We start from the raw sequence: 10,067 nt of genomic DNA, 5'->3' as shown, positions 1-10,067 counted from the left end.
TATATATATATATATATATATATATATATATATATATATATATATATTCTGTATACATATATAATTCTCACCCTTTCCCTCCAGTATATTGTATACCAATACTGTACATGAATTTTTCTTGACAGTGACTTAAAACGACTGATAACACGATGTTTAACTGTATGTTGTAATTTAAACTTTATGAGTATGCAGTATTACCTTGTGTATGATTTTCTTTTAGGTCCAGTGATCAGACTGATCTTGCTCCTGTGAAAGTTAAAAGTAAAGTCATAGTTGAATTACCTTTGTCAATAAGTGGGTAAGTATGACGCTGAAGATTCCTGGCTTTACATAAACCTCTCATATACTGTAGCTGCAAATACGTTTTTTTTTTTGTTGTTTTGTTCCATCAGTGAAGCCAAACCCAGTCAGGTTTCCTTCGGAGGTGTTGTGAAAGGAGAAAGTGCGATGAAAAGAGAAGACGACATCGGAAGTCTGATCAACTTTTCTTTCACGGTGAGTTTAGTCCCACAGCTTAAACTTTTTGTGAATACCGACATCTTCTTGTCATTGAATTGTACACGAAGATGTGAATTTCTCCTTCAGATCAACAACTTGTGGAAGTCTTTGGAGCCTTCCATTAAAGCCTCTCTTTACATCCACTGGCCCAAGTCAAGCAAAGATGGGAAGTGGCTTCTGTACCTGGTGAAGATCATGTCTCGTGGACCAGGGGATGTCGCCTGCTCCCCAGAATCTGAGATCAACTTTCTTAAACTGGCTCAGGTTGGGGATTCTTAACAAGTAGTGTCACATAAACTAACCCCAACAGACTTCTCCTGCTTTTGTTCTGTTAAATGAATGAAATGTGTTTTCAGGACTCCTCAGTGACCCGAACAAAAAGAGAAATTGCTGCAAAAGAAAGAAACTCTGGTTCCAAAATGTTTTTTCTTGCAGGAAAGAATAATGCATTGGTACGTATTAGAGTTTATCTATTTATTTTTGCTATAAATATGCAGATGTGAAGTATAATAATAATAATTAATTTACTTCCGGTTATAGTCCTGTGAGGAAGAAAACAGATGCGTGGTGCTAAAGTGCCCCCTGCAGGGCTTTGATGGTACAGCAGTTGAGCTGAGATCTCGTCTGTGGAACTCCACCTTCATTGAGGTAATGAAAAACTGTACCTTTATTGTCTCTGCATGTCTTCTTTGTTGAATTATGAGGCTGAAGTTCTTGATTAACTTCCTTAATACCTTTTTTTTTGTTTGTTTTCCACAGGATTTTGCTTCGTTTCCAACCGTGCTTTTAACAGTGAAGGCTTCTCTGGTGCTGCACACTCAGGCTCAGAACTTGATCCTGACAACTCCTGACGCCATCGTACGCAGTTCATCATCAGAACCAACGTAATACTCTTTAACGAACCCGACGTCACGTTGTCTTCTGCTTTTCCTGTTTTGATGTTGTGCTGCAGGTGAAGGTGACGGTGTCCCCTGACAGCTCCGTGGCTCAGTACGGAGGAGTTCCCTGGTGGATCATACTGCTGGCCGTCCTCGCAGGAGTCTCCATTTTGGCTTTGATGGTGTTTTTACTGTCAAAGGTAGGAGAAGAATAAATACAGTAACTCTAAATGACCTGTTTGGTGAAAAGCATGAACACCTGCGAACCCATGATGGAAATAAGTTCAGAAGTTTTAACTAAAAAAAACACAAAATTAACATTTTTCATAGCCCTGAAGCTTCTGGTTTTTAGTAAAAGTTTGATGTGCAGTTTTGGGGCTGTTAAAAAGGCACCCAGAAAAACTGAGAACAATATTAATAAAAATAAATAAATAAGTAAATAATAGAAAAAAATATTTGTCAAGTAATTTATTTTAGGAAGTCATTCAAATACTAATTGAGGTTTTGTTGAAAGGTTATGAACAAATACTATCTTACCTGTTGCAGATAGCTCACTGAACGACTTCAGTTTGGAGAAATAAATTTTAGTTTTGAACCAACTGAAGTGGATCGCTGCCATCTGGAAAAAGCACCGATCACAAAAATACACAACTGCTTATGCAAATTCTGTTTCATCAATCTTCACATTGAAATCAGTTTTGCATTAGGGTCATTCAGGTGCCCAAAGCTGCACAGGAAGGGCTACAGCTAGCTGCTGCTTATTTGCACTTGTAATTAACCGCAGAATTCCATGTAAATACCCATTCACTCGGGCTAGCTGTTAGCTGGTCAGTTGTGTCCGAATAAATCTTTGATTCTCCAAAGTGTGGTTGTTAAAAGAGCTATCTGCAACAGGTAAGATAATAAGCGTTCAGAAGCTATCCACTTGACCCCACTTTAAAAGATCTGGATTATCATTTAAATGCATTTATTTAGTTTTTAAGCACTAGAACCAAAGCTAACAAACAAAACAAGAATTTATAAGCTGCATGAAAACTGGTCAAACAGTAAGGCACTAATAAATTACTCACCTGTATATTTAAATCTCATTACATTTTAACTTGTGTTGTAGATGCACAGAAGCCAAAGAGTAAAAATAAGTTATTTAATCATTATTTGTCACAAAACCGATGTATAAGAGACCAAAACAATCAGTGAAACATAGTTTGGGTATGAAATAAAATGGTCGCAGGTTTGATTTCAGGACTGGAGATAAAATATTCCTCTGCTCTTCTTCAGTGTGGTTTCTTCAAGAGAGCAGCTAAAGACCAATACAATGCTGCATATCACAAGGCCGAGGTCCACGTTCAGCCCTCTGACGAACGCTCCGATGAGGCCTGATTTATTCTCTCTGATTGGGGTAAAGTTGGCATGAAGTGCGATTATTACTGCAGCTGCTAATGAGCTCACGTTTCCAACAAACCTGCTGACTGAACGCAGAAAAAAATCCAATCAGACGCATATTGTACGGAGCTGACACAAGTCGTTTAGAGTTTTAATTTGGGAGAACATTTCACATAAAGTCAGCATAAAACATATATTTTACCAACTGGTAAAAAAAAAAAGTTAGAACTTGTGCTCGTTACTGAGGTTTTTGTGCAATATGTGTCTGAGTTTTTCCAGGAAATTGATGCGTTTTCATGCAAAGTTTTCGGTTTTGACACCACTGTTCTCTGCAGCTGCTTCTCCTGTCGTCTGCTTGGCTGTTTGAGAAATCAAAAACCTGCAAAGCATGCTGACCCTTTCCTATGCATCGCCCTTTGGTTGTTTAGAGTTCACAAACGCTCCTCGTTTGAAACTGATTGTTTTAATGTCTTCCCTGATCCAGTGCGGATTCTTCAAACGCTCCCGACAGGATGACAGCGTCCCCCGTTACCACGCCGTGAGAATAAAAAAGGAAACTCCTCTGTGTCGCGATGGAAAAGTCATCCTTGATGCTTTTGAAAAGAAGCAGTGGATGACGACATGGATGGACAATGAAAGTTACTCGTGAATGTTCAAACCTGCTTAACTTGTGCCAAAAATGCACTGACCTTAGTCTTTTTTACTTTTGTGAAAATAAGTGTCATTGAAAATGTAAATAATTCTTTTTGGGAGTTAGTTGTGTTTAAGATCTCGAGTTTATACACCGGTTGTGTCCTAATTCAGAGGCTGCATGCATTAAAGGTCATATTTTAAAGCCAGATGTGTCACAGCTGGCTTTGCTCAGCCACGTGCGGCGATCAACAGCAGTGAAATCAATACCGAATCAACTCGGATTTCATTTTAAAAGTGAGTATTAGGTTTAAATTTCCTTGTATTTATATTATTAATATAAAGACATTTATTTTGATGTGTGATTTCTATTAAAGAAAAATCCTCAAAGTGAAATTCGAAACTTGATTTTAATGGCTATTATCATTTTTTATTTGCATATTAACGTTGCTGTTTAATACCGTTACCAGCATTTTTTTTGTTTGTTTGTTTAAGAAATAATTGTTTACTTTATTAATAGAAAACAGTTTAACAAAATTTTTTTTGTATGCTATTTAACACTGATGTTGCTGCTTTTCTAGAAAGATTGCTCTAATATTTTCTTTTGTTTACTATTTTGTGCAACATGTCCATTTGTTTTAAGGAGTAAAAAGGCTTAATTTATAAAACTAAGGCAAGAAATTAATCACCTGTTCACTGGAGCCCAACGTTTAGCTGACTGGGCGTGGAGGTATTTGTTACTGGTGATACCTTTTTATACAAATTGCATACATTTTCATTAACAAATTGATAAGTTGTTTGTTTCTTTATACTTTTGTCGTCAAAAAAGGACAATCATGGAGAAAATTGGGCTGCAAGGCCAATAAAAAAGAGAAAATACAAAGTAAGCATTATTTTTGAAGTTTTAGTTACTTTAAGATGCTTTAGCTATAAACTGAGTAGACATTTTTAACAGACACTGTTTTTCCTGCCCAGGAATGCAAATGTCTACCAAGTGGCCAAGGCGTGGACGCAAGGCCCTACGGCAGCAACAGGAATGTCCTCATGGATGAGCTCCTCTGAGAGAAAGACACTACGGTGTCTTCTGTCCAGACTGCCTCCATCCATGAGGACACTTCCAGCCGAAGTTCAGCTGTGGGTTAATGTCAGGAGGACAAGAGAAGGAGGAGACATCAGCTATGAATGTGAACAGAGGAGGAGAAAGTGGGATTATGATGATATTGATGATGATGAGAAGATGAATTATTAAAGGAGAGTTTGATATTTTAGAAGAAGGCAGAAGAAGGAGCTGAATGACAGATTAGACAGTTGCTGTTTGAAAAGATGGTTATTAAATAAGGAAAGAGGAAAGAAGAGGAGTTAGACAGGAATCAATTTCTGACGTTAGATTTTTTTTTATGCAACTTTCAAAAAAGCTGTTTACAAAATGTAATTAAAAATGATTACAAAGAAGAGCCCTATTTTTGTCTTTGTGTAAAACAAAACAATAAAACACATTCAATTTATGTAAAATAATTAAACGATATAGACATTTTCTAGAAAATTCTGTTTTTAACAAACAAAATTTATTCATTCTCTATATTTCTCTCAGCCAAACAAACATGACAGCGAAGTCTAAACTTACTCAGTAATCATAAGTATTTAATGGATGCAGTTTTTCAGGTTTCAGTGGTATTTCCATTGTGTATAGCTCGGTAACATATTCTGGACGTCTGCTGGGTCAGCTTTTGTGGCCTTTGGAGGACCCGGCCTTCGTAGTTCTCCAGGGTGGGCCCTCTGAAGCATGCAACCTCTGAACTGGGACACAGCCACTGTACAGATACTGAAATATTTTTGTAAATGTTGTAAATACCTGTGCACATTTTGTATATGTGTTTTTATACTGAAAAATCATGCAATCAGAGGTTTAATAATTATTTTACTGCTGTTTCAGAAGCTGTCGGTTTTTTTTTTTTAATTATAAAATTAAGGTACAAATTGTTGACTATTATATGTATTTAAAACAATACAGGATTTTTTTAACAAGTCTTTATTTAGTACTTTTCATAAATAAAACGATTTTTGTTCTTTTTGACCTTCTAGTGTACATGTCTGTACAAAATCAGGTTGAAATATTAGTAATAAATGCAGTCAGTCCCCTCATCTTGTTGAGGTGTTCGAGTAGCATCCACTGGACTGTAGATCATCACTGAGGAACTTTTTATTCCACAGGAGGAAACCAAAGAGAGCATTGTGCAAAACAACCGAATGTGTGTTTTACAGATGTAATTGTTTTTGTCACGTTGCATAGAAATAAATAAAAAAACCTTAATTAAACCTGAATTGTTTCAGTGTGGACAAATGTGATGCTTGAAATTATTTTAAACACATTTAATTACGTTATCCACAAAAGAAGTGGCAGATTCCTGCTAATATTTTCAACAAAAATGATCCACGTCTATAATGTAAATAAGGTGCAGTTTCCTCGTAGGACCACTAGATGTCAGTATTGTGCGCTTTTCGGTTCATGAATGTGATGTTTTGGTCTCTTCTGTGTTTATGAGCAAAACATCTCCTGAACAACTGGACAAATATTAAACTCATAAATTAATCATTGAACTGACATCTAAACATAAAAATGCCATTGTGTGTGATGTCATTTTTATTATTTGACCAAAACCACCAAAAATCCATCATTTTTGAAGATGAGATGATCTTAGTTTAAAACTCTTTTCCAAGTTGTCCATGTTTAAACGGTTAAGACGGAGCTTCTGAAGGCTACTCATTAAATAAGAGAACAAGATTCGATTGCAGTGAGATGCTGCTGAAAACAATCTGGACCATGCTTCTGATTTTAAAACATGTTAATATTAAAGCTTGTCTGCAAGTTTGTTGCAGATACAGTTGACTCGGCACACTAAAGAAAAATTAGATTTGCTGAAAACTCACACACCAAGTGAGCGATGAGTCCTATTTATCGACAGTAAAAGATACAAGTGAATTTAAATTATACTATCCTAAAAAGGGTTTGATTCTGATCATTAGAACCTGTCTCACCACTATCCTCATGGTTTCTAAACCTTTCAAGGTCTGACCCAGAAAATAAGATACTGCAGAGGCGTGTGACCCCGAATATTACCGGTTACGGGTTACAAAACGTTCTAGTAACACTTTAAAATGAGAGAATAATGACAATACAGTCCATTCCTTTTTAATTTATACTCTTTGTATTTGTTTTAATTATCCCAGCTGTGATCAGGAGGTCGCCGGTTCGGAAAAGTAAAGCACCCACACCTGTCTCCACCCTCATTTGCCCTTGAGCAAGGCCCTTAACCCCCACCTGCTCCCCCAGTGCGCCCTGGCAGCTCTCTGCTCCACACAGAGGGTTGTGGTCGCTCGGTGGTCTGTGGTTGCGACAGGAAGGGCATCCGGCGTAAAAATAATTCTCAAGTCTTCATGCAACTTAGTTCGCTGCAGCAACCCCTGAAGAAGGGAGCAGACAGATTAATTCATTTGTAATAATTCTGGTGGAAACTTTTCACCTGCAGTTTTTTTTTTTTTTTTTTTTTATCTGGGGATCCTAACTCTAATTACTGGGAATACATCTACAACTGATTAAATTTAGGAGTCAACACAATTCAAGATGGCTGCCACAGCTAACTGACCTCACAGGACGCAAAACGCCACAATTCAGTCAGTTTTGCACATAATGAGCTCAAATTTGGTGTGGTGGTAGCTGAGAGTTATGCCTAATGCATGCTCCAAGTGTGACACATCGTGCAACTTTGACATTAACTGTTCAAGCTACCATTGTCTGTTAGCAAAATATCTCTCGAACCATTGGAGGGATTTTAGTGCAACTCTCAAAGCGTAATGGTTTCCTGCACATCTACAGCTCATCGTTAGTTTTATTATCATCTCCAATTGTCACAAAGGGTGAGTTTGAATGACGGAGATAGTATTTTATGATTATGATTTTGAGAATTGGCTTCTTTTTTTTGTAAGTGGCAGAAATGGACTTCCATATCCAGCAGATTTGGAAAAAGCTGTGTGCAGCACATTACTCAGCGCTGCTCTCTGCATGCTTTCATGAATACTGTGAATATACAATCTGATCTATAAGAAACAAAATGCTTTGAGATAAACGTTTGTCACTGGACAGCATGAACACAAACACATCCGTGCGATCTGACCGGGCTGGGAAGAGTCCCCACAATCTCCCAGGAGTCCAGCTCCGGGTCATATTTCTCAATGCTTTGCAAATAAGTCCCTTTTGAGTAGGAGTATCCACCCGTGACGTATATACAGCCATTTATCACCACGGCCCCACACTCCATCCTCCTCTCCTTCATCACGAAGACGGGCGTCCACTTGTCTCCTTCGGTGTCGTAGCAGTCTGCCACAGTCGTCTGTCCACCAACCAGATACAGCTTATTGTTTAAAGACACGGAGCAAAGGCCGTACTCTGAAAACACAAGGTTCAAATTCAGGAATCAGCTCGAAACACATCAGTGCTTTAGTTCTTTTTGTTTGTTTTTCTTACCTGGATGGGGACTTTCTGTAATGATACTCCATTCATTGACATCTGGACTGTACATCTGGATTTTCTCATAAGTGCAGCTTCCCCTGTATCCATAATGGCCTCCGGTCACATAGATTTTGTCTCCCATTACACACGCAGTGGCATTTCCCACACCTTCAAAAGAAGCACATCAGGTAAAAGTTGATGACCTCAGCATGTACAGCTCATTCTTTCTTGTTGTTTGAGCTGGAGTCGCATCAGGATTTAGTTTTTTTGAATTTTTTTAATCTCTCCAACAGCTCCTAAGGAAAAGTTTTACATACTCTGCTCCAGCTGAGTCTGTACTTAAATAAATGGTTTAGACGGTTTTTTTTTTTTTATTTGGTCAAAACAGCTGCTGGAAATGAAGACAGTGATGAAACGGGACCAAGAGAATAAATAAAGTAGATAAAACCAGAACAATGAGTCACAGCGCAGAGACAAACTTTAAGTGTCCACGTGTTTAAGGAGTTCGTTCAGTTAGCGAGTCTGTTGATCTTTCAGCGACCTCAGTGACCCTGCATGTCTTTAGGCTGCAGCACCAGAGATCTTTTGCTATTGACTGGCTTGTGACACAGTGTGGACTCCACTGTGATGTTGTCATAACAACCGAGCCATCTCCATGGCAACTGAGCAAACTCCATCTACAAAGGAAGGAATGCAGCTGAGTCTTATAGCTCTGACACAAAGAATGACTTAAGATTTAAACCCTCAAACATTTAGTTTTTAATGACGTGGATTAATGAACTTTATAGTTTTTACTGCTAGAATCTGATGCAACTAGAGTATTCTTTGAAACATGCATTTGTAAAAACCTATTCACAGCTTATCAGTCTAAGTAAAAGAGTTCTTCTGAAGCACAAATTTGAAGACACCGAGTTATTAAAGGCCTTTCTTTCGTGTAATCGTTGTATACCTTGGATCATTTTGGCCACTGGAAACCATTTCTTTTTTAAAGGATCATAAAATTCCACCTCTTGTTCTGGAGCTCCTCCTCTGTAGCCGCCGATGGCGTAAATGCAGCCGTGTAAAGCCACGGAGCAGTGATAGTACCTGGCTGTGATCATGGCGGAGCCTTCTGTCCATTCATCATAGTCACAGTTGTAAACTGAAACAGAGTCCAGGGCCTCCACCGTGTTCGTCCTGTAGCCGCCCGTCACATAGATGTTTGCTCCCAGAAGGCTGATGCTGTAGCTCTCCCTCCCGGGGTCAGGCATGTCTTTCCCCTGCACCCACGTGTTGCTGACAGGATCCCAGATGTGGACCTGGCACAGTGGGTGCCAGTAGTACCCTCCAATGATGTACATGCTGGGGGATGTTCTTTTGCTTGGAGACATCTCTTTGCCATTTGAAGTCAGAGCCTGAACAATCATAGATTTTAGTTTGCCTCCATGTTTCACCAGGTAAGGTCTGTACACCTCTAACGAGGCCCTGAAGAGGATCTCATCCAGACCCAGATGACTGGAGTGCAGCAGGTCCGACACGTGCTGAACTCGATTATCCAAGTCGTGGGTGACCCACCTGACCACAGCATCTACCAGCACGTCTTCTCTTTGCACAGTGAGGCTCTGAGCAGCCAGGACCGACCTCACCTCCTCATGATCCACCTCCACGAACTCCTCCTGCTCGATGAGCTCCGCGAACCTGCTCAGCATCACGCGGCGCGCCTCCCTCTCCAGCTGGGCGCACAGGTGAAGCTCGGCAAAGGTGCGCATGCCCAGACAGTTGTCCACGTCCAGGAGGCGGACGAGGAACTCCTCGCACGCGCGTTTGACGGCGGTGAACTGCAGCAGGTCCGCAGCCTCCAGCAGGCTCTGCACGTTGCTCTCGGTGATGCGCACCTGCGCGCTGTACACGTAGTCCAGCAGCGCGCCCAGGACGGCGCGGTCCACCCCGCTCAGCGTGACGACGCTGTTGGACCTCTCCCTCATGTCGGCCGTGAACATGACTTTAAAGTAGGAGCTGCGCGCCGCCAGCAGCGCCCTGTGGCAGTGGAACACCTGTCCGGAGTCTGCGCACCGCAGCGTCACGTCGGTGAACAGGCCGCGGAGGTAGAAGCGCCTGAGCGCGTCCAGGAGCTCGGCTGGATGCTCCCCATCACAGAAGTCATACGTGTAGGGCTCGTTTTCACGAGACAT

The 10,067-nt window shown here is 40.3% G+C and overlaps 2 protein-coding genes across 2 annotated transcripts in view; one reads left to right on the top strand and one right to left on the bottom strand.

Annotated features, from left to right (window-relative positions):
• itga6a (integrin, alpha 6a) overlaps positions 1-3,408 on the top strand; it is a 17,343-nt gene extending 13,935 nt beyond the window's left edge. Inside the window, exons 16-23 of the mRNA XM_037686156.1 lie at positions 221-298; positions 393-495; positions 586-762; positions 855-950; positions 1,039-1,146; positions 1,258-1,356; positions 1,451-1,576; positions 3,244-3,408. Coding sequence (XP_037542084.1) covers positions 221-298; positions 393-495; positions 586-762; positions 855-950; positions 1,039-1,146; positions 1,258-1,356; positions 1,451-1,576; positions 3,244-3,408 — 952 coding nt within the window. The remainder of the gene's footprint in view (positions 1-220; positions 299-392; positions 496-585; positions 763-854; positions 951-1,038; positions 1,147-1,257; positions 1,357-1,450; positions 1,577-3,243) is intronic.
• A 3,500-nt stretch (positions 3,409-6,908) lies between these two features.
• Positions 6,909-10,067, bottom strand: klhl23 (kelch-like family member 23). The gene is made up of 3 exons (XM_037686439.1): positions 8,846-10,067; positions 7,912-8,064; positions 6,909-7,833 (listed from the first exon to the last, which is right to left on the bottom strand). The coding sequence occupies exons 1-3, from the start codon at positions 10,065-10,067 to the stop codon at positions 7,520-7,522; spliced, it is 1,689 nt and encodes a 562-aa protein (XP_037542367.1). The 3' UTR covers positions 6,909-7,519.

The sequence above is a fragment of the Nematolebias whitei genome, chromosome 13 (assembly GCF_014905685.2).
Source record: "Nematolebias whitei isolate Nwh7 chromosome 13, NemWhi1, whole genome shotgun sequence".
In the NCBI taxonomy this organism is placed as follows: domain Eukaryota; kingdom Metazoa; phylum Chordata; class Actinopteri; order Cyprinodontiformes; family Rivulidae; genus Nematolebias; species Nematolebias whitei.
This window is presented reverse-complemented; position numbering and strand designations above follow the sequence as displayed.